The 23,059-nt window shown below is 42.3% G+C and overlaps 1 protein-coding gene and 1 long non-coding RNA gene across 4 annotated transcripts; one reads left to right on the top strand and one right to left on the bottom strand.

Moving 5' to 3' along the window:
- The first annotated feature begins 1,972 nt into the window (after positions 1-1,972).
- Positions 1,973-22,869, top strand: slc27a4 (solute carrier family 27 member 4). Of its 3 annotated transcripts, XM_035607495.2 has the most exons (15): positions 1,973-2,067; positions 4,370-4,463; positions 8,699-8,860; positions 11,040-11,250; positions 11,377-11,560; positions 13,298-13,456; positions 14,836-14,905; positions 15,112-15,203; positions 15,738-15,847; positions 16,123-16,332; positions 16,651-16,777; positions 16,988-17,125; positions 17,207-17,371; positions 17,971-18,117; positions 18,354-22,869. In XM_035607495.2, exons 2-15 carry the CDS (start codon positions 4,450-4,452, stop codon positions 18,509-18,511), a joined length of 1,947 nt encoding a protein of 648 aa, XP_035463388.2. In that variant the 5' UTR covers positions 1,973-2,067; positions 4,370-4,449; the 3' UTR covers positions 18,512-22,869. The 3 variants fall into 3 exon arrangements, with proteins under 3 accessions (XP_035463388.2, XP_035463389.1, XP_035463387.1); XM_035607496.2 differs by lacking the exons at positions 1,973-2,067; positions 4,370-4,463 and adding an exon at positions 6,478-6,902; XM_035607494.2 differs by lacking the exons at positions 1,973-2,067; positions 4,370-4,463 and adding an exon at positions 6,490-6,608.
- On the bottom strand, positions 3,798-9,451 carry LOC118284634. The gene is made up of 2 exons (XR_004784909.2): positions 9,415-9,451; positions 3,798-5,346 (listed from the first exon to the last, which is right to left on the bottom strand). It is a non-coding gene; the product is annotated as an uncharacterized LOC118284634 (long non-coding RNA).
- Positions 22,870-23,059: the final 190 nt, after the last annotated feature.

Raw genomic sequence — 23,059 nt, 5'->3', positions numbered from 1 at the left:
GGTAATGTTGCCAAGTTATATGCAAATTCTTAAAATTCAAGTCTTCCAGGACTTTCAAAGTCCTGGAAGACTCGCGAGCGCGCGTCATACATACGTCATTATCGCAACGTCGTTACCAGGGTCACCAAACGAATCCAAGTCCCGCCCCTCGGTTTCAAGAACCAATCACGTGGTAGTGTGTCGGTCCGTTTACCGTCTGCCGCGAACTACAAACTTACTTCCTACTGTCCATGCGCTTTTCCTTTCGCTTCACTAAATCGACCATAACACGCACAATTTCGTTCAATTGGCGGCAGCATGAACACAGAGCAGCCGACTGAAGAAACCCTCTGCAGTGCAAATACGTGTTCAGCGTCCACGCCGGAAAGGGGCGACTCGAAGAAAGCAGCTCTGAGAAGGTAATGTCACAGTTAGCGTTAGCTCTGTGATTAGCTTGTCGTGCTAGCTAGTGTTGAGCTAACGCCAGTATCAGGCTGATATTTACCGCAACTCACTGTGTCTAGTGTCGTCATGTCAAGTTGTTGCTGCAGAGTTAAAGTTGTTTTAGTTTGTAGTTTGTAGTTAAAGTTGGATTGTCGACAGACATTCATTGCAGATGTTACGACACTGTTATCGCACATATGTTGGGAGTTAAATTGTCGACGGTTATCTATCACGACAGTCCTTTCACTTAGGGACCGTCAATAAATTCCCGTTTGAATAGCAGCTCTCTGCATTGTTTTTAATAGCTTCCATGTCATGTGACCTGTTCACTCCAAAACATACCAGATACGACACTGATCCTGTTATTGGATTTTAGTGCTTTTTTATTTTACATCAACATTAATGTTTAAAAAACGTTGTTTTTTTCAATAGCTTCCATTGCTTCTTATGACCCACTGACTCTGAACCTTCCTTTCTGTTCACCACAAAAATCTGCAACTATCTTCCCCTTTTCTCTTTTGTTACGGTGGAAAAATCAACCCATCTACCCGTTCACCCTCAAGAGGATGATCTGAGTACCTTCTTAAAAAATGCAATTTAATTAATTTGTAAATTGACTTGTTGCAGAGCTTTTCAAAAGTAAAGTTCAGAACCTGCCGATTGACGTCTGAGTAAACCTGAGGTTGATAATTATCAGCCATAGCCGAGACACTGATGGAGACAGAGACTTTGTTGTTCGCAGGTTTATTTGCTGTAAACCTGTGGTTGTTTTTTCTTCATACAAACACACTGAAAGCGTGGCTATTATTGCAAGTGCTGACAGTTAGGAGTCATTTCTGAAGTGTTACTTTATCCCATGGTGTCTCATTAAACTTTTCCTGTCCTTAACAATAGTTTCCTCCTCTGTTTACCCAGAACTCCATTCTCAAAATTTAAGAGGGTACACTCCAACTTCAAATCACCTGTAAGTGAACCCTCTCTCTGCCTGTAATACACACACACACACACACACACACACACACACACACGTACGCGGGCACACATATCCTATATTTAGTGCATGTGCATTCCACTATCATGGTTGCCTGTTTTGCACCTCACAGGTTCAAGTAACTGACGGTGCTAAAGTTAGTCCTGCACAGGAGGTGGCAGAGCTGGAGAGGAGAAGAGAGCAGCTGGACACAGAGATTGCACAGCTGGAGGCCGAGTGAGTACAGCTGTGTGTGTGTGTGTGTGTTTGTTTGTCTTGCTGTATTTCTGTTTTTGAAGTCCAATTTGAATAGTGTCGAGTTAAAGGACGTAGCATTGACTGTTCATAATTCAGTTTAGGATTAGGGAACATGGAACAGTGGTGATCCTCACATATAATACCCAGAACTACCTACATAATACAAATCTTCTATTCTGCACATAGTTTTGTCAGTAATAATCCGGTTTGCCTCTTATTTGAGATGTTGATATTTTTGTCTGTTTGCCTCTATATGAGCAACTGCATAGGTTTGCTTTTGTGTAAGACAAGTTTTGTGTGTGTTTCTGTGTGTTTCTCCAGGGGATGCAGAGTGGAAGAACTGGAGCATCATATTGATATGCTGCATGAATACAATGACATCAAAGACATTGGACAATCACTCCTGGGCCGTATTGGTATGATAATTGCTCATATACAGTAGACAAGATATCTCTCCTATTCACCTGTTTGTAGCTTAATTTAGAGGCCTAGTCTTGCAGAATTTACAAGGCTATGATTACGCATTTCAACTACAGATTCTGGGCAGTGATTCTTGTAATATCTCTGTCTAATATAGTGTGGGATTTGGGTAATATCAAAATATTACAGTTACGATCTGTGGGTGTTTAAAACCACTATAATCAGAGGAAACATTTTGATGAACTGTTTACTTATTTAGATATTGCAGCTATTGCATATGAGACACTGAGAAACACTGATTTGAAGGTGCTCTACAGACAGTCACTAGATGGCAACAGAGCGGTAGACAGTAATTGATCGCTATTTCATTGGCCTGCCTGTATATACAACACTTTAAATATAAATGGTTTTAGTGTCTCTTATTTTTGCCAGCTGGGTCATACTTAGGTCCCACCTTATCCAGGTTAAATTACCAGCTAACTGAAATTGTGACATATTGGTTAATATTTATCAGCACTTTTCTCGAACATCATTTGACACGACATGAATAGGAATTTTGGGGGCATTTGGATATCACTTAAACGTGAATCATCACTGCTGTCCCATTACTTAAGTTTCTCAGTGAGATGAAACATCGTGTGGGCATTGCACCTTCTCCTCACAACTTTTGCCATAAATTCTGACACCGCATTGTACTGCGTGAGTCTGTCCGATTGGTGATGAATTTACATTTGCTGTAAACCGGCATGAGCAAATAGGTTGCAATGCATGAATGAGTGTTTGAGTGTCATGTGTGTCTTTCAAGTCTATTCGTGCGCATGTGTTGCAACTGCATGGCCTTGAGGAAATCTTGAGATGTTTGCACCTTTCACACTGTTGGGAAAGATGTGTGTGAATCACAGACAAGTCACATTACGGTATGTGCATGGTTCATAACAAACATGACTTTTCACCTACTTTCACTTTTAGGTTCTTGTGTGTCCCCCTTTGATTCTATGTAAAAAGATGTACACAGAAACAGCATAGATAGTGAGATATCAATATTAGCTATTATTTTATAACTGTATTGTGAGTCAAAAGCTGTCTCTTTAAATTATATCTCCCAGTACAGACGAGAGTCGCAATGATAATGACCTCTTAGTGAATGGAGATGGCGTTTCCCCTCTGACACAATGACACTCTTTCTCATCTTTTACACGCGCGCACACAAACACGCACACACACAATTACAATCTCTGTCCGTCATGCAGACACATGCAAACACTAATGCGTAGACACGGTTAAATGCAAACACATGCTATCATCCTCGCTTTTTCTCTCTCTCTCTCTCTCTCTCTCTCTCTCTCTCTCTCTCTCTCTCTCTCTCTCTCTAGCTCACACAGACACACACACTTTCACAAAGAGTCTTCACTTAAACACTGAGTTGCTGTTGTACTGTATGCTGTTCTGCTAAGAGGGAGGAGATCAGTGGGCAGGAGACAAGTGGAGATGCCCTGCAGTACCCTCTAAAGACAACTGTTCCTTTGTCTTTCGCCGTGTCCGTCTGTCTGTCTGTCAGTCAGGGTTAAGGTCATTATCACTTAGAACTGTCCCTTTTTTTTGCTTTTAAATAAGGTAAATTGTTCCACCCTTTAGAAGATTAGGGCTTTTTATATAAGCTAGGAGTTTTACCCACAAGTTTGCCTTTAAGGTTTGTTTATGACTACAACTGATCTTATGCATGAAATGAAAAAGAAACATTTAGATTTAATTTAACAACAGTGGGTGATGAAAAGTGCAATTTTGTGTGTATGGTGGTACAAACATTTTAAATTTACAGAATAAGTTTCATTTTCTTATCTTGGCTTTGGTTGAAGGTTTGTGAAACAGCACTTTCCAAACTGATATATCTTGAATTGTCAGTGCATGCAAACATGCTGGATTATTACAATTCTGAAAGGAAACTTTCAAACAATTCAAAACCTTGCACATAGGCACAGTATATGTACAAGGTATGTCGGAAGACAAGCTGGTCTTTGTATTGCTGTCAGCTCAGCACAACTCAGCATAGCTTGGTTCTAGCAGAGATCTAGCTTGAGGGGAAAACTGACCATAGTGATGGGCTAATATAAGAGCTCTGTTTTATTTTTAGGGGAAAATTCTCACAGTTCAGGCCTTATGTTGAGGGAATCAGTTGTTCAGTGCCATGATATGGCCTTGGTCTGTTCAGTGTTTTGAGGACTGTTTGAAAAGAAGACAAGAGAAAGAAACATGTAATGTGCTGAAAGGGTCTAACCCCCACTTTGCTGTGTCTTGCAGCTGCTCTGAGGGGGACGACCACACGTGATCTCTACAGCCACTTTGGTCTGGAACTGGATGACTGAAAAGGAAAAAAAGGAATGAAAATACAGTGGTGAGAATGCTTTCTGACACCAAGGGGAGCAACAAGCAAAACTTTTTCATAGGAGAATGGATTAGTTGAACAGGCCGACCTACTTTGGACTGTGACAAAAAACAAATGTTTATATAATATGACCTTTCTACACCATATTGGGTGTGATATTAATATAAAAACCAACATGACGTATCTTGGTAAGATGTTTCTTCCACCTTAAGCATCCACAATACCTTATTTGCTTCCTTGTTAGCAATTTCCCCAAGTCTCTGAACTCTGCTGGAGGGAGGAAAACATTCTCTACCCGAAGATATTCCCTAATTTGATGTTTTGAAGTTGGTGTATAGCTCAACACATTATTCCAAAATGTCCCATAGGTGTTCAGTTGGGTTATGATCTGGTAACTTGTCTTCAGGCCATGGCGATGGGTTGATGAAGCCTTTTTGAGGCTTTCCAGAAAGTAGGACAAAACACCACTATACCCCCCCCCCCCATTTTGACATTTGAGCTTATCTTAAAGGGATTTGGATACGGGTGTGCATGCATGATGGCTGTACGAATAGCAGTTATTTCTCAGACTGGAATGTTCGACCTTAAAGTTCCAAATAAATAATTTCCCCTCGCATCATTGTCACCTCAAATCACACTATGGAATCTGAAAAGAGATACAGATACATTATGGTTATAACATTAGATTTTGTGGAATTAAACATCAGAGTAGAAGTAAATGCTTTTGTCAAAGTGAAAGTGTAATTAAAAAAAAAAAAAGATGAACTTAGCTTATATTGTGAGTCCCACTTGTAACTGGCTGGTTTGTTGAAATCCACCCACATTGCGACACATAAGTGGGGTAACATGTCACGAGAGGTCATGTCAATGTCACTCGCTTCTGACAAAAATCCTGTTGAAAGCAACAAGGATATTAGACAACTGCCACACTCATTTACAGTTTCATTTACAGGTACCTACAGCACATCCTTTATTTCAAACTTTTTTTAAACGTCCCCGATTCTACTCAATTTGAAGGCAATTTAGAATATATGTTCTGCACGGGGAACACAAAACAAATTGGCATAATATACTGGGTGTGCCCTTATCTGTCTGAGAACCACTGATAATGTGTCTTTTTGGCCTGATAGCGGCAGAGGAGCTGCGCTGCTCTGATGATGCTTTTTGACTGTGTCACAGTCAGTATGGTGATAAAGTATGTGTGCACTTTATTCTGTCATTTGCAGGCCAAAGGTCGTCCAATTTTCATATGCTGAGCTTTGCACTGCTTATCGTTCAGTGTGGTACGTGTTCATAGCAGATGACCCCCCGATGATAAAGGCTGATCAAGGTGTCAAATGTTTGGTGTTCTTGTTCTTGGTGTTTTATGAGAACAGCACTTCATCAATGCCTTACAAGGGAAAAAATGTATCCCTGTTAATTTGAGCTTGGCACATCACAACCATCCTTCAGTCGTGTATGTTGTGCTCTACGTTTGCAATTAGTTGTTGACGACCTTGTGAGTGCAAAAACTATAGTGCAGGTTCTCATCTGAACAAGCAGCTTCCACCCAGAGAGCAGCCTACATCCTGCTCATGTCGTGTGCCAGCAGGTTTACAAATTTACTGTAGATCTTGGTCCACACAGTGGTACCCGATAGTAAGAGTCCTGGCTATTGATGACCCCTCATCCTCCCCCATCCATTGGGTCGCCTCTGTTGACACAAGAGTATCTAGAGCACATCTTGTGGCTGTTGTGCCGGATGCATGGACGTAGGGAGGCGGACTTATTTTTACGCCACACGGTTCCGCATCAGGGCCTCGGAGTCCCTGCTGGAGCGAGACCGCTGCCTGCGAGCTTGTGGGGGGCTAGCATGCAACCAGGGCCGCTCCGCATTTCCTCCTCACCAGTGCCGCAAGCCCCGCCCCCGCCGGATGGGACATGTAAAGAAAGGAGAGTCCCCCATTGGCCCCGGCGCCTGTCCGTCAGCGCTTATTCCTGACACACTGATGGGACGTCGGCGGCGGTGGGCGGGCGCAGCTAAGAAAATTATAAGGTCATTTGAATTGCGCTTGCTGGCGAGGTTATCGGCTCCAGTGATCCCAGAGATGGTTTCGGCGATCGTGGCAGTGCGGGGATGATGGTCGCGGGGTCACAGTCGACGCGCAGCAGCAGGCGAGTGTGACTCCCCATCCGCCGGAGGAGAGGAGCAGGAGCAGCGGCTCTGTGAGGGTATTAACAACGGGAGGAGGAGGAGGAGGGGGGTGGGGGGGGATCCCGGTGCGTGCGTCTGTGCCTGTGTGCGTTCCTGTGAGCCGCCTGTGAAGCCTGGCGACCGGCGGCGAGAGGCGGAGGGGGCGACCGGGCCAACGCGTGTAAGCCGATCAAGGTGGAATAGCGCACAACGAGCTTCCACGTCAGGGACTTCTGCGCTCCGCACATGCTGTGACGGTGCGAGCCAAGTGTAAGGTATGTGAGCAACGACCGCCGGCCACAGCCCTGAGCAACCACGTAGTGTGTAAATTCACATGGGTCCCGGTTATGATTCGCCAGTAGGGAGAGAGAGAGAGAGAGAGAGAGTCCGGCAACGACTCTCTTGTCCTTTGTCAACCTTGTGGGCGCTCGACCCACTGACGGGACCTGAGAGGTGGCTCGACACGCTTGCCTGTCGGCCAGCCCTCGGCTCCACGACGGGTAATTCATGCTGAACGTGGACGGCACATTCGGCATGTCTCCTCACCCTGGAACGGGGGTGGTGGTGGGGGGGTGGTGGTGGTTGCTGATGTTGTCACACTGTCCATCCGCTTCCTCGCGTCTAAGCCGATGCGCGCATGGCGCTGCGCATCCTGCGCGCCGCCTCTCGCTGTGACAACCTACCTCGGGTTAGTTAGCGCGGTGCATATTGTCCGACCACGGAAGGCCGCTGTGTGTGTGCGCGCACATGGCGTGGTTAGCGAAGTGCACGGCCTCACCAGCAGTGGGTTGAGCCTCGCTATGATTTCCCCACTATCTACCGCAATATGATGCTCACGCGCGCCTTCCAAATTTCCGGGTTTAGCAGCAGCGAATGATGAAGCGATTTTTTTTCTCTCTTTTTTTTAACTGTAAGGCGGCTTGTGCCTGCTGACTGTACTTTTTTTTTTCTTCTTCTCCTGACGTGTGGCATATCATATCACGTCGATCCGCTGGATTGTAATTTGATCATCCACTGAGAGCGGCGGTTAAAATAGCGGCACAGTTATTGAATTGGCCTGATGAAGCCATCAGCACCATTACAGCCTCTTGCAGGGAGGCAGAGCAATAAATACCCAAGTCAGCATCTTCCCTCCAGATCGCACGCAGTGCTGTCGTGAATTAGTTATTATCCAAAAAGAAAAGAAAAAAACCTTCAGTGTTTCTTCTATGTAGCCTAATTAATATATAACATGCAGTGTAAACCTATCTTTAACCGGTTCAGGTGATCATCTTCCTCACTCTCAGGTGTCACTGAACACCAGTGTCAATAGGAGCTGTGTCCCCCGTTTTTTCCAGCTGTCACAAAAGGTCTATTTACTTTAAATTAGGGTTTCCCCCGAGGTCTCTTTGGCTTTGGGCTTTACTCACTGCAAGGGCAAATTAAACTCTCTCTTTTTTCTCTGCACATTTAAAAAGATGCACTACTCTGCTATTTGCATGGTTGTTTAGTTACAAAATGTTTCTTTTTGCACAATTTTGGCCACTTACAGATTTTATAAAAGATTTGATCAGACTGATTTTTATTCCATTATTTCACATGGATAAAACACTGCTCATTGACCAAAAAAAATCTACAGTGCATTAGAGCTGAGTCATTGGACTGAAATGGGCTCATGCCAACTGTGAAGGTTCTCATCCAGTGGCCTGCACTGCAACGCAAGGACTTTCAGTTATCGAGGTAACTTCAAGTTTCACTCTGGGTTTTCAGTCCTGAGAAATCGGTTCACTTCTTATCAGGATAAATCTCCAGCTCCAGAATTGGAAATAAAAACTAAATCCTCTGTAATTTATCAGAAAAGTTATCCACACACTGCGCAATATTTCCTATTCATTAAAGATGAACACTTGAGTCAGATTGACCTCATCTTACATTTACCACGTCTCTCTCCTGTTGCAGAATAAACATCTGACATTACTTTTAATGTTTATCATGTGAAGCCAGGTAACGAAAAGATGTCCTGGTTATGACTTGCTTCTTCGTACAGGCTACTGGTCGTTAACTCTATCTATTTATGTGTGCATTCTTTCAGGATGATGCGTCTAGCGTGTTGCACAGCCCTGCTGTTTGTGTTGAGGCTGCTGGTGGGCTTGCCTTGGTACCAGGTTCTCCCAGCCATCCTGATCTTCTACCTGGGAAGCGGAGGATGGGCCTTCCTGCAGATTTTTGCCAGAACAATTGGCAGAGACTTACAGTAAGCATGGTTTTGCTGAGCATTGTGTGTTAATGATGAATAATCAAACCTAAGAAAAGTCAGAGAATCGAATCATGGGAATCATACCACATTTTCTATTTGGAAAACCAAACATGGCTGCAAGCCTTTGCTAAGACCACTTGCAAATACATAATTTTACGAAGGGCAGGGCTGTAAATCAGAATGATATGTGATGACAATGATATTGACTCATAGACAGTATTGTCAGTTCAGTGCAATGATGCTTTCGTGTGATTTAGCTTGTTCCAGTGATAACACGTTTGTCCATAGGAGGAACATGTGCAGGTGAAGAGTTTTCACATCTCAAACTCTGCAAAAATGTTGACTTTCATCTTCGATAGCAGCTCTGGTGAACCCACTTGGCGGGACCTGCGACTCTCGCTCAACAGGTCTAGTTTAATAAGCCGTTGTTAGTAACCAGCTGCATATTCCTGTCGCGCACGTTTAAAAAGAATGACATGGCGGGGACCCTCAAGTATTTCAGACAAATAACAATAGAGAGGATCAGGAAGGACTAAAACTCACTCTCTTACCTTAAGCCAGTGTTTACAGTTGGGGGTTGTGTTTACAGGTGGGGGTTGCCATGGTAATTGGTTTCTGATTAACTTCCTTTTTTCCTCCATAGCTCCAGTTATGCTTAAACAGGAAATTGTAAAAGATTTTGTTTTTATTTATGACCTCTCCATGAGAAATAAGCCAAAGTGACTTAACCAGTAGTGATTTGCATTTCTCTATGACCCATGACATACAAAAAAATTCCTATGCTCTCTTATTCGTTAGAGAGATAAACATCACAGCCTCAAATGCTGTGTTTTAAAGACATTTTTTCTGGATTGTCATATAATAAGAGTATACCATAACTCATTTTTTATCTTTTCAAGACCAATTGTTATGTTCAGCCTCCCAAGTTGAGTGTACCTGCCAGGCTACAAACACCTCAAACTATATAGGTATAGTTCTGATAATGTTGTGATTTTTTGTCTATGTATTAACAATGTCTGAAGACTCAAGGTTTAAAAAGTCATGATATGTGACTGTGTCAAAGCATGCGGTTTCCTCTGTGACTCATAAATTCTTATTGTGTAATACGCGGTGACATGGCTTTGACAGTTACAGTGTTAGAAGCACCAAGGTTCACATCGAAATGCCTTTGTAGACTGAACCAACCCCCAGTATACACAGTTCTGTCCCTGGGTTGGTCTAAAGCATCTGTTCTTCCTAGAATTGATTAAGATTTATTTTTCTTGTTAGTGGATTTCAGTAGTATACTCTACTCATGACCATGGATAAAGAACCCATAAATCACAAATCATTTTTCTCATATCAATTATGGGTCAATCTAAATCCACTTAGCTAACTTGATTAAAAAGTAACTGAATAACATTAATTAACTTAAGTTTTCAGTTAGCCCACCATGCAGCTCATCTGTTGCATTAGAAACGGCCCCAAACAGCTTTACTGTGGTCCAATGTATATAGGAAATGAATGAAACAACTGTGCAACCATAAATTGTGATAATAATCTTGATCAACATGAAACTAATCACCGAATTAATGATTACAAATATGATCACCATTACAGTGTTGCCGTGAAGTAACAGTGCTCAGTAGAATACCCTTTACCTGAACCATTGTACCATAAATCTATTGCGTAAGATGTTTCCGTTTATTGCCCCGCGGACGCACCCAGCCATCTGTCATAACCTTTTATGCCTTGTGAAAATTGCTGCATTTTGCACAGTATGAATACAAGATAAATATCATTATTTGGCCAACTATTGATGTAGATGAGCTTCAAACGAATAACATTGCTACACATTATGCACATCTTCATATTTCTGCTTACACTACAGAGTGAAAACAAACTCCAAAACCCACCTGATAAAAAAAATTACCGCAAACATTCAATTGGCTTCGTATTTTTGCCAAAGTTATGTTATTGTTGCCTGGTTAAACATTTTAAAATATTGTCTGTTTTGCTGCCGAACAGAAACACAAGAGTTCAAGAGCAACCAAATTCACGTGTTTTGACAATGATAATTTGGTTGAGTTATATTTGCTTTTACAATTAAAGTCCAATTGTTTTTTGGAAAGATAGTGAGATATTGTTCAGTTATTGTTAAATTCTCTTGTAACATTAATTATCTCTTGTTCTTCAGTGCGGCAGGTGTGTTATTGCAGGTGAAGATGAATGTCAGACGCCACCTCAAAGAGAAAAACACGATTCCCAAGATCTTTGCTGAGACAGTTCGCCGCCACGGGGACAAAACGGCACTCATCTTCGAAGGGACAGGGGAGCGGTGGACCTTCCACCAGTTGGACGAGTACTCTAACAGAGTGGCCAACCTGCTGCTAGAAAGGGGTTTCAAGGTCGGACTATGAAACAACATGTTCCCTAAAAAATGACGGGGAACTAAATTTACTTACTCAATGTCCTTCAGTCAGTTTCTAGCAGTCAGCTTGACTACTCCCTGTTTTTGTTTTTTCTTTCTTCAGGAGGGTGATGTGGTGGCCATTTTCATGGAGAACAGGTCCCAGTATGTGGGCCTCTGGCTGGGCATGGCCAAGATCGGGGTAGAGGCGGCTCTTATCAACTTCAATTTGAGACTGGAGGCCTTGGTCCACTGTGTCACCATCTCCAATGCCAAGGCTGTTGTGTTTGGCTCAGAGCTGACTGATGGTGAGAGCAGGGGAGAATGGAGGAGGGGGGTTTGGCAGAGTTATAGATTAGAGAAGCCTCTGAAGTACCTGAGACAGATTTTGTTTGTTATGGTAGTGACATAATGAAGTTAATAGCCAGAAATCTGAAGTTTGTCTCAGAGGGCCTTTACAATCCGTACGACGTTGCCTCGAGCTGATGAGTGTTGTTCTGCTTCAGCTGTGACGAGAGAGAGAGTTGAGTGGTGCAAGGAGCGAGGTCGTAAAAGATTGATGGGTGGTGTGGCTGATTGATGAAAGTAAGGGAAGAAGTAACGAAGGGGGAAGTGGAGAAATGTCGCCATCATCAATCTGCAAGTGTTCAAAGTCTGAGCAAGCAAGATTGACTGATAAATGATAAACTGGAGTAGATAAGAGGTATATAAGGAAGGATGGGTGGACCCACAGCACTTAAATGTGGACAGATATGTATAGTGCATTACTCTTAACGGATTATGTAGTAATAACTAATGATTTTCAAAACATTTTTTAGATTGAAAGTTAGAACAAAACCATACTACTGTGAAGTCCTGCTGATCCACAAATTGTTTTTTTTTATAAATAAGCAATATTATTTGTTACATCAACATTGTTAATGAATGATAATTACAGTACCTCTCACTTTATAATGAACTTGAACCAATATCTGTGATATTGACTAATCTAATATTAAATTAATATTGACACAATCAACAAATTAGTTGCCATGCAACTGTCCAATGTGTAATCATCAATTTATATTAAGTATTCAACTGTTGCATGATCACATTTGTGTGTTTGGTTTTTTAAGTCGCAAGAAGAACTCATTTCCTGTTACAATATCCAATCTACTAACCTAAATTATTTAGTTAAATGTGTCTTATATTGCTTGGACTTTGGAGGCACCAGTGATATAGAACTGCAGCAGCTCAGTAGAAAGGTCAAACGTAAATTAAGGATCCATTTCAATCTCTAGATGACCCTCTGTTGGATCCTTGCCCAATCTGAAAAGCTCTAATCTCAACAGCTTTAAAGATATAGCTCTGGAGATCAGTCAACACTCAGTGGCCCACTGCGATTAGGCATTTAATTCAGGTGACATTCTCCTCCCTTTCCACTTCCTGCCTGTCGCGATTTTCAAAATCCCCTTGACCACGGGAAGCAACGACAACCTCTGAGCCAGCAATCTGGGTTTAATGCCGCCCGAGATAACTGTGATTGGTTAAGGATATACAAACAAGCCAGAGTGTTTTTTTTCCCCAATAGCAGAATGAAAATGGTTACAGCCAGACCTTTCTCCAGCGCTGACACAGCACTATGGATTCAGAGTCTATCCTAGATCTTGAACCTGTCATGTGCTTTATACATTTAAGTAATTAGAAACGCAGCCTCTTGGCTTTTGAGCAGGCCCAGTAGAATTAGTACCGAGCCAGCATAAGAATTTTAAATTGGGATACTCTCTGTTTTTTTCAGTGGAAAATATGAGAGCAGTTTTAGTTTGTTGTTCCCCCTTGTCTTCCTGCTTCTCTCATCCTTGTATTTTGATACATGCTCACCCCTTTTCTTCTGTCACACTAGACAAGAATGTGTTTCTCTGTTCTCTCTCCCTCTACCCCAAGTCATTGTCTTCTTAGTTCCTTGTCTGCTCTGGTGCTTAAATGTTGCACCACATGTAGTCCTCTTGCATTTGGGAAATGGGAAATAATCTAATTTGCTTAATGTTTTTGTCCACCCCTCCTAGCTGTTTCCGAGGTCCACAGTTTGATGGGGAAGACAGTGCAGATGTTCTGCTCGGGAGACTGGGACCCCAAACGAGTCCCACAGGGAACAGAGTGCCTCGAGCCCCTCCTGGATGACGCCCCCTCTCACCTGCCCAGCCGGCCCACATGCTGCTTCACAGGTGAGAAACGCTCCGTCCATCAAATCTCCCACAACCAATCAGGATCAGAGTTTTCAAGATGTTTTACAGATGCTTTTGGGATGAATTTTTAGGCGTTCTAGTCACCAGAAATAAAATGTCAAATTGTCAGCACATGCTCTAACCAAAGCAACACTGCAGTTTCAAAAGTCATTTGTTTGCTTTCACTGGTGGTCTGGCAGACAGAGCAGTTGACAAATGATTAGTAAAACTTTTAAGGCCTTGCAGTGACACTAAATCCCATAGAAAAATATCTGTTTATGATATTTATGACTACAATTAAACACAGAAAATGTCCGATTCGCTATTTTTCCATCAAGTAAAACATTTGTGTAATTAATCATATGATCATGGCCACAGGCTAAATAGAGAAATTATTCCATTCTTCTTACTGTCATATGGAATTTCTGATGATGCGTCACAAGAGATTATATGGGTTGCTTGTTTGTAAGGCAACCCATCTACAGTACATTGATCAAAGGGAGAATGAAGCCATAAATCACAAATTGGCTTCAAATTCCCTTAAAATCTTTACAACAACAAGATCCTCCATTTCTTTTAGACCATTTGTTCACAAAGGTTTGGTGGATATAAAGTTTTTTAAAAATTGGGTTTGTTATCAACATTGGTGAGAATTTCATATATTCATCTTCTCCACAGAGCTAATCAGTTAATCATGTCCTATTTCACAGTTGCTATTGGACACTTCACCGCCACATGGCAGGTGCAGCAATAAAACCTGTGACCTTTGGTCGTGTTCATGCTTGGCAAAAAACCTTTCTCTGGCAATCTGGACAGATTGCAAACCAAATGCATCAGGCTTTGAACAGTAAGGTCACATTCAGATGTGATTAGAGAGTGTGTGTGCATGTTTACACTTACAGTATGTGGTGTGAAGTACTGCTGCTTAACAGTGGTTGTTGTTACAGATAAGATCAGCTGTGAGCAGGAAAGTGAAATCCAAACACAAGTGGTCCATTGTGATCTCTCAATTTCATGAAGGGAGGAATTTTATGAATCTGAAAGCATGATTCTCTCTATGAATATTGATTTTCTGCCCCTACCACTAGAACACTTTTTCTTTATATATATAAAAATTTCTCAGTATCAAAATGTTCACAAACTTTAAAAATGGGATCCTGCTTTATTCGGCCCTGGTCCTTTAGTACTGTAATTAAGGGTCAATCACAACCAACCAGAAGTTTGCATTTAACTAAATGTTTATTTGAAAATCATCAATTGAAACTGTCAATTACATCTGCCAGAGGGTTCATTTTGACACACTCGTGCGTACACTAAAACCAGTGGTAGTGTGTTTAGTTGTTGATGTTTTCTCACTCTCGCTGCGCTCTCTGTTTCAGATCGCCTCTTCTACATCTACACATCAGGAACCACTGGGATGCCTAAAGCTGCCATTGTTGTGCACAGCAGGTAGGAAGGAGTCATGCAGCTAACTATAACAGACACGCAGGAACCGCAGCTGCTCTCTTTGCTGATCCTCGCAGCTTTCATGTATAGTACAAATACAAGTAGAGGAGAATTGAAAAGAAATAACATGGAACATGTTGGTTTTTATTTTTTTGAAACTTATTTTGACTTTCTTTTCTCTCCCTACCTAACCCCACCCTGATTTTCAGGTACTACCGCATGGCAGCTTTGGTGTATTATGGCTTTAGGATGACACCAGCCGATGTGCTGTATGATTGCCTTCCACTCTACCACTCTGCAGGTAAAGTCATAACTGTGTGTGTTCATCGTTTAGAGTAAGGCCGTTTTCAAACCTGTAAATTTTTTGCTCCAAATTAGGCGATGAGTTTGTAAACTTGCTAGTTAGTTCAATTTTATGTCATACAGAAAAAAAATCTCAGCAAACCAAATTACATCTCTCACAAGCCAGTATCAAGGGGCAACTTACTTTATTTCTTCCCTAAGTTCCCTCCGGAGGGAAAAAATTCCAACTAAACTGCACTAATCAACAAAGATTTGATTGTCATTTTATTGCCTTTACATGCAGTTTTTCCCTCATGTCAAGAACTACATTTGCACTTGGTGTGTAAATTTCCTAACTTTAGAAAAACTTGAAGAGCGGTGCATACACATTGTTTTACAAAGAGTGACCATGTATAATATTTTAATTTTAAAAAATGTGTTAATATTTTTACTGAAAACGTTGTTTCGTTAAATTATACAGTATGTTTTTGTACATTTCCTTGTTCTGACTGGTTCTCTACGACCCTGACAGCTCATATGTCTATGTCCACAGGAAACATTGTGGGAGTGGGCCAGTGTATAATACATGGGATGACTGTAGTCATCAGAAAGAAGTTCTCCGCCTCGCGTTTCTGGGACGACTGTGTCAAATACAACTGCACTGTAAGCAAAGTGTAAATCACAAGCCCCTGCCACATATCTACTGTAGTTATTGAGTAGCACACTGCAGCCTCGCGGTGTTGCTGAAGACTTATTTCCTGTCACCTCCTGTAAAAGTCATCTCAAGATTTAATGTTATCCCCCAGCTGAGCTCTATGGATCCCTTTTTCATTGTTTGCAAGCTTGGTATTAAATCTGTCATTTGTGTATTCATATCTCTCATATGTCTCATAACTAAACTACTATTGTTTTTCTGTTTTTTAACCACCATCCTCCAGATTGTGCAGTACATTGGCGAGATCTGCCGATACCTGCTGAACCAGCCCGTCCGGGACACGGAGCAGCAACATCGGGTGCGCATGGCCCTGGGCAACGGCCTCCGCCAGTCAATATGGGAGGAATTCATGAACCGCTTCAATATCCCACAGATTGCCGAGTTCTATGGAGCGACAGAGTGCAATTGCAGCCTGGGCAACTTCGATAACAAGGTATGAATGTGTGTCCTGCACGCACAAGTGGTCATGATGCTCTGAACAGAGTCATTATCTATAATCTATAGACAACCACCACCCAGTGAAGTGACGTCCTCTCCCCCTGAGAGAACTTCAGTGCTTTTAAAGGCTTTTCTTTTCAATTGTGCTCTAAAATGTGAAGGACTTTTTCGTTCTATTATTGCGTTGTTTTCTTAGTTTTGGTAGCTTCTCATTGACACAAACATGCAGCACTGCAGGTTTTTGTCTGGTTAGTGCCTCTCGTCTTCTTCACCACACTGAAGGCTTTGTTAACATTTTCTGTCTGTCCTCTAGGTTGGAGCGTGTGGCTTCAACAGTCAGATTTTACCCTTCATCTACCCCATCAGACTGGTGAGGGTTGATGAAGAGAGCATGGAACTCATCCGGGGACCTGACGGCGTCTGCATTCCCTGTAAACCTGGTACGTTTACTGTATGACTCTATACACATATTAAACTGTATGTCAGCTTTATACGTGGTAAACTTTAAAAAAGAGGTGGTGTTAATCTGTCAAAAACCACCCAATGTTTAAAAAAGAATTATAGCATTGTGTTTGTATTAATGTATGTGATGCATTTTATACATTCATAATTCCCTCTGATCATTCACACTTTTCTCTTTGTCTCTCTAGGAGAGCCCGGTCAGCTTGTAGGCAGGATCATTCAGAATGACCCTCTTCGGAGGTTTGATGGTTATGTCAACCAATCGGCAACCAGCAAAAAGATTGCTCACAGTGTCTTCAAGAAGGGAGACAGTGCCTATCTCTCTGGTTAGTCTCACACAAACACACACACAAACACATGTGGTTGTGCTGATTAAAATATATTCATACGATCTCCCCTCTCTCCAGGTGACGTGCTGATTATGGATGTGAACGGCCACATGTACTTCAAGGACCGAACAGGAGACACTTTCCGCTGGAAAGGAGAGAACGTCTCGACAACCGAGGTGGAGGGAACGCTCAGCCGGCTGCTCGAGATGAAAGACGTAGTTGTGTACGGGGTGGAAGTGCCAGGTAACATCTTCTAACAGAGTGTAAATGTTTTGTTTTTCATTCCTCATTGTGTCATCTTCTCATTCATACTTGAAATGTGCTTCATTTGGATCTTTGTCACTGCCTTTCTGTTTTTTTATTCAGCTGGGTCTTAATATTTTTGTAAAATATATATATATATACATTTTATTAAATTAACAAATCAAATCTAAATCATTGATTCTTAAAAACATTACAGATACAGAGAGTGGACACAAATGGATCAACAAGAGCCATATCGTGTGGTGTCTTTGCTTTCTTTTGACCTATTGTGACATTAAATGGATTCTACCATTTAGAAATGTCACCAAATTTAAAGCTGAGCTGCACTTGAGGCTCTGCAGACTGAGTGACCGGAAAGACAAATTACACATGCCACTGTGATTAGATTAGATAACTTTATTAATCCTCAAACAGGGCAACTAGTTTGGTCACATAAGCACAGTGAATAACAGAGGATACACAAGTTAGATCGCAGCAGACAACATATGAAAAACATACAGTCCCACTGACCGTCTAGCCTCTGCCTGACCTGAAACCTCAGATCTAATCCTCAAACTTTGCTGTTTCTTTGTGCACAGGAGCAGAGGGCAAGGCTGGAATGGCAGCCATCGCGGATCCGTCTCACAGCACAGACCTGGAGAAGTTTGTGAAGGACATGGAGAAGACGCTCCCTCCATACGCCAGACCTGTATTCCTTCGCTTCCTTCCCGAAGTCGACAAGACAGGTACTATGTTCTTTCCATTTTTCAGGGGGGGAAACATAAAAAGCAAAGATAAATATAGTTTTTCTCATTATGTGATTTAGAGGAATCTGAGTCAGGCATTAACGCCCTCTCCCCCGCGAAAATGTGCACAGAACAATTCATGTGGAGAGTTTCACTGAATGTGGAATTTTTTCTGTGCTCCCCTGACTCTAAATGTGGTTTGTAACATCACATTTCTTTGTGTCTCCCTTTCCCAGGAACATTTAAGTTTCAGAAGACAGAGTTGCGTAGGGAAGGATTCGACCCCAGCGCCGTGTCTGATAGACTCTACTTCCTGGACTCCAGCAGGGGGCGCTATGTGCAGCTGGATGAGGAGTTTTACAACTCCATACTGTCGGGGAAACACAAATTGTGATGACTAGGCTGATCACTCCATTTACAAATGCACACACACACACACACACACACACACACACACATATACAGAGGGAAGAGAATATTTTGTGAGCAGGGTAGATGAATGCAGAACATTGTCCCCAAAAATACATATACAGTAACAGCCACACACTCTCAAATCTGCATACACATTTACACACGCACCCGTTGTAGTACCCAGACCAACTTAGCTCTTTGATCCCTAAAAACAGACTTATGCACGCTGTGCACACATTACACACACACACACACACACACACATACACAGCACCATTTTATTAATCCTTCCTGAAATCTCCCCGGCAACTCCTCTCGCTACCTCAGCACCGACCCAGTGACCAGGTCTGTTTGGTAACGTGACACCACTCGTCATAGCCACATAATCGCAGTGCACACCAACGGCCCTCAAACAAACCACAGCGTGTTCATCACGGTCCACCAGACCTGATGTCACGCTTGAGGACACCACTAGACGGGTGGAGGGGGGGTCGTGAGGAGTACAGGCTGCCTGGCATCTTGAATGCAAGAACTTGAAACTACAGATGACCACAAACTTTACGGATGATGGATTCAGTGCATACGATGGGCGGCACGGCGGATTGGATCTATGAGGACCTAAACTTTCTCTCTCTCTCTCTCTCTGATCGCTATTTTAGCAAGATTGTTTTTTGAAGGACCGGAGCCTCGACCGTCGACTTCACCTGCACAATTAGCCAGCAGTGACAAACCTGTGACAACTGCACCTTTCCTTTATCAAACTTTTCTTTTTTTCCAAGGGAAAACGTTTGTTAGTATTTTGGAGAGCCTTTAGCATGTGACCTGTGGTTACAGAGGTTGAATTAGTCCAGTGGTTGGAGCTGAAAGATTGACTAAAGTGCAATAGGGCTCCAGGCTCCAGCAGTGCAATAATCAGCCGCACCACACAAGAGCTGATATAAAACAAAGATTTGCATTTAAAAATGTCTGCATTACACCAAATATATTTAAGTTGTAGTGGGGTTTTTTCATATTTAAGAAAAATTTGAAAGTTTTAGTAATTTATGTTGTAAAAGTGTTTCTCTTTCGTTGTAGTGCAAATGTATCAGGGGTTTTTCTTCTTTTCTGTTTTTTAATGTGTATCCAAATCCTTGCGTCACAAAAGAAGGTGCGGTATCCAACTTATATCAGCCGCTCCAACACGAAGTAAAGTGATCTGACTGATTCAACCCTGGGCTAAATACACGGGGCTAGTTCCAAACACAGCGCTGTTCGCTCCCTGAGCTGACGTGCCAGACGATCGCGTGGCTGTATTGTGCAGGTTTTGTCGTTAAAATTTTGAATATTCTTCCAAGACTTGACTGAAGAAGAGAGAGAATCACCGAATCGCCTCAGCGACGTGTTTGTGTCTTTTAAGTATTTTCCTGTTGCTGAAGAGGGATGTTCTGCCAGATTCAGGAGAGCCGAGCGATCCAAAGATTCAAAAATTACGGGGAGGAGGGGACACTGTAAACGCATATGAGAAGAAGAAGAAGAAGAAGGAAATGTGCTTTGTCATTGGTCGTCTTGTCTCTTGTTTTAAGTAGCTGTCATCGGAGGTTGTAGCAGCATGAATGAGCATCATCAACAACAACAACAGGCAGAGCACTGTGCCTTACTGTGAGTTCACCTCCCAGATTCACAGGCCCTGGCCCACACACAGTGTCTCACATCGTTCCCACCACTCTTCTCACTGAGCTTCTATCTTCCATATTCTCATTTCTTAGTTCACTGGCCTTTGCAAAAGATGGCCCATATATTGTGAGCTCAGATTTTTCCTGTGAATAAAAGTTCCTAAGAAACAGAGGGCAGCCCAGTGAACTGACCCCTTCATCCGGCCAAGTGCAGGACGGGTTCGCATGGATGTCTTACTGGGCAAGAGGCTGCACTTACTTCCTTTGCCTCCGACCTCTCGGCCCGCGCTGTAACACTGGTCGTCTCGAAGATATCATTCTCTCAAGTTACCATTTGCTTTAGGCCTTTATCGTATTTCTGCCAACCCCCCTCCTCTCCTTCTGACTGCGCTCCTCCATCCCCTCGACTGCAGAGTCTGTACCTGGTACCAAGCCTCATCCTCTGCCACGTCTACTTCATCTTGCTTTTGTGCTCATGTTGATTCAGACAATGGTTAAAAAAAACAAAAAACGTAGTTGAATGAATTTGCAATATTTCCAAATTTGACTTCTTCAAAAGTTCAACCTTGTTCTTTTGACTTTTCAACTTTTGGGATTGTTCAGGAAGTTTCTCAACCTAAGACCTATACATCGTGTTCAAGTATCTTTTCCCAAATGTACGTTGCGTGTAGTTTGCCAACTCTAAAATTTCTTACCTTTGCAACTGACGACATCCTACGGTCTCCGACAGCAAAGCGAGGCAAAGTTGTTACCAACTTTTTACGATTGGCTTTAATTCTTAATATGTTTTATTGTGGAAATGCTTCGGCTGCTTTGATTCCTGCAGTCTGATTCTCAATGTACTTTTTCGTAAATACGTCTTTTCTTTAGTTTGTGTTTGCACTGACTGACACAGTTGACCTTGATAACTGCAGTCACTCATCATTCCCCTGATTTGGGGGGAAAAAGACCAACAAAGCCATTTGACAGAAATTGACATTCATCCCCTGCTTCCTCTGTAGACTTAGTTCAAAGAGTCCATCTCTCTCTCTCTCTCTCTCTCTCTCTCTCTCTCTCTCTCTCTCTCTCTCTCACACACACACACACACATGTATTTGTTCTTTAATGATGAGTGTGAAATGTTCTCATGAATGTCTGAGAAGCAAACGAACGACCAATGATGATGATGATTTTGTAAACGCGTGATTCACGTATCTAAGGGAACACACAGTTTGGCTGTTATGATGCTTCTGACCGAGGGTGACGCTCGTCGACCCCGACCACACTGATGGGGCGCGTGACTAAGCAGCCTCGTAGAAGAACGCTGAATAAGATGTTTCCAATTTTCAACAATTTTTTTATGAGTTTAAATTATTATTTTTGAGGAACTGTTGATTATACTTTGATTCTTTAACTGCTATATGCGTGTGTGTTTCTGTTTGCGCTTGTTTTTTTCCTGTGAAATAACAGCTTTGTGGCTTTGGTATAAAAAAAAGGGATTCATGCATGAGTGAGAGACAATCACATTTTTTTGTTTGTTTGTTTTGTATTGTTGGGAGTTTTTTTTTTTTTTCCTTTGGCACAAGGAACCAGTCGGGGATCTACCCTTTCTGGATTAGACTGGCTGTAAATGTTGACCAGGAGCCTGTATGCCATTTCCCAGATACTGTGGGTCACTGCATGGAGCAGCCGAAGGCCTGCAGGGAGTGAAGGCTCTGTGGGACATGGTGTGTGGAGGTTTGACCAGAGGGGGGCGCTCTACCTCCACTAACATTCACAAACTATATAATTTGTTATCATGCAGTCCTTGGACTACAAATGATCTAAATTCATTTATTCAACTTAAACTATTAGAGATAGAAATGTATCGGTTCAAATTAAATCTTACTTGATACATTTCATCATCCAGTTCGATACAAAACTTCTAATATTGAAATGTTTCCGTTGCCCTGTGCATATCATAATCTTTTAAATTCACCAAATCGGTTTCACATTTTTGCCTCAAAAGCTGGTTAAACAAATACAATTAACTTCATTTACATTATTATTTGACAGAATAAACCACTTAAATTCCCCCGAGGTAGTAAACTTTGTCCCTAAGTGGCGATCGATGTATATATTGATGTGTACATCTATTCAGTTTGAACTCAAAATTGAACAATTTTGTGAGAAAACCTTGCAGGTGTCTCACGTCCCAGCTCATACTGAGATCAGTCGCGATGAGCAGAACGCCTCATGAAAAATGATTTGTGATCAAAGATCCAAGTCACCTCTAAGGGCACAGTGAAGGGCACGATTATGTGAGGATTGTCACACAGCGGACGGGCCACAGATCACGAAAGGATAACTGAAGACTTTTGTCCCTCTGGTCTTACTGGCCCACAAGTCTCTGATCAACATTAATCAACCTGCTTTTATCTCTTTTTGTCTTTTTCTAGCTATTGTGTTCCTCAGAAACATCAAAAAGTGCTAAAGAAGGAACCGTGTGTGTGTGTGTGTGTGTGTGTGTGCGTGCGTGTGCGCGTGCGCGTGTGTAGGGGAGGTCTGTGAGGTGTGTGTGTGTGTGAGACACACTGATGTCCTCTTGTCCACAGAAGGCTAATAGCTGTATACATCATGCGTTTCACGAAAATGAGATCAAAGCAGTGCTGCGAATGGAAAAATCATTATTAATAATAAAATAAAACAACTATTTAAATTGTTCACTTGAGACCTGATTGTTGTGCAAATTTTTCTCAGTAGTGTGACTGGATGCCTGACTGCGCTGTTTAGGCCAATCCACGTAGATTATGTGCTGTTTGTTTCATTCTGACAGTAGCTGAGCTGTTCCAGCACTGCATGTGTTTTATCATTGCCACAAACCTTTGGTTAAGCAGGTCACTCTAGGTTACACTGGGCCT

The sequence above is a fragment of the Scophthalmus maximus genome, chromosome 20, assembly GCF_022379125.1.
Source record: "Scophthalmus maximus strain ysfricsl-2021 chromosome 20, ASM2237912v1, whole genome shotgun sequence".
Taxonomy (NCBI): Eukaryota; Metazoa; Chordata; class Actinopteri; order Pleuronectiformes; family Scophthalmidae; genus Scophthalmus; species Scophthalmus maximus.
This window is presented reverse-complemented; position numbering and strand designations above follow the sequence as displayed.

Coding starts and splice junctions, on each gene's coding strand:
- slc27a4 (XM_035607494.2), top strand. CDS start 6,571: ATGATGGTCGCGGGGTCACAGTCGACGCGCAGCAGCAG. Junction 11,561..13,297: donor TGGCTCAGAGCTGACTGATG/GTGAGAGCAGGG, acceptor CACCCCTCCTAG/CTGTTTCCGAGGTCCACAGT. Junction 17,126..17,206: donor AGACAGTGCCTATCTCTCTG/GTTAGTCTCACA, acceptor CCCTCTCTCCAG/GTGACGTGCTGATTATGGAT.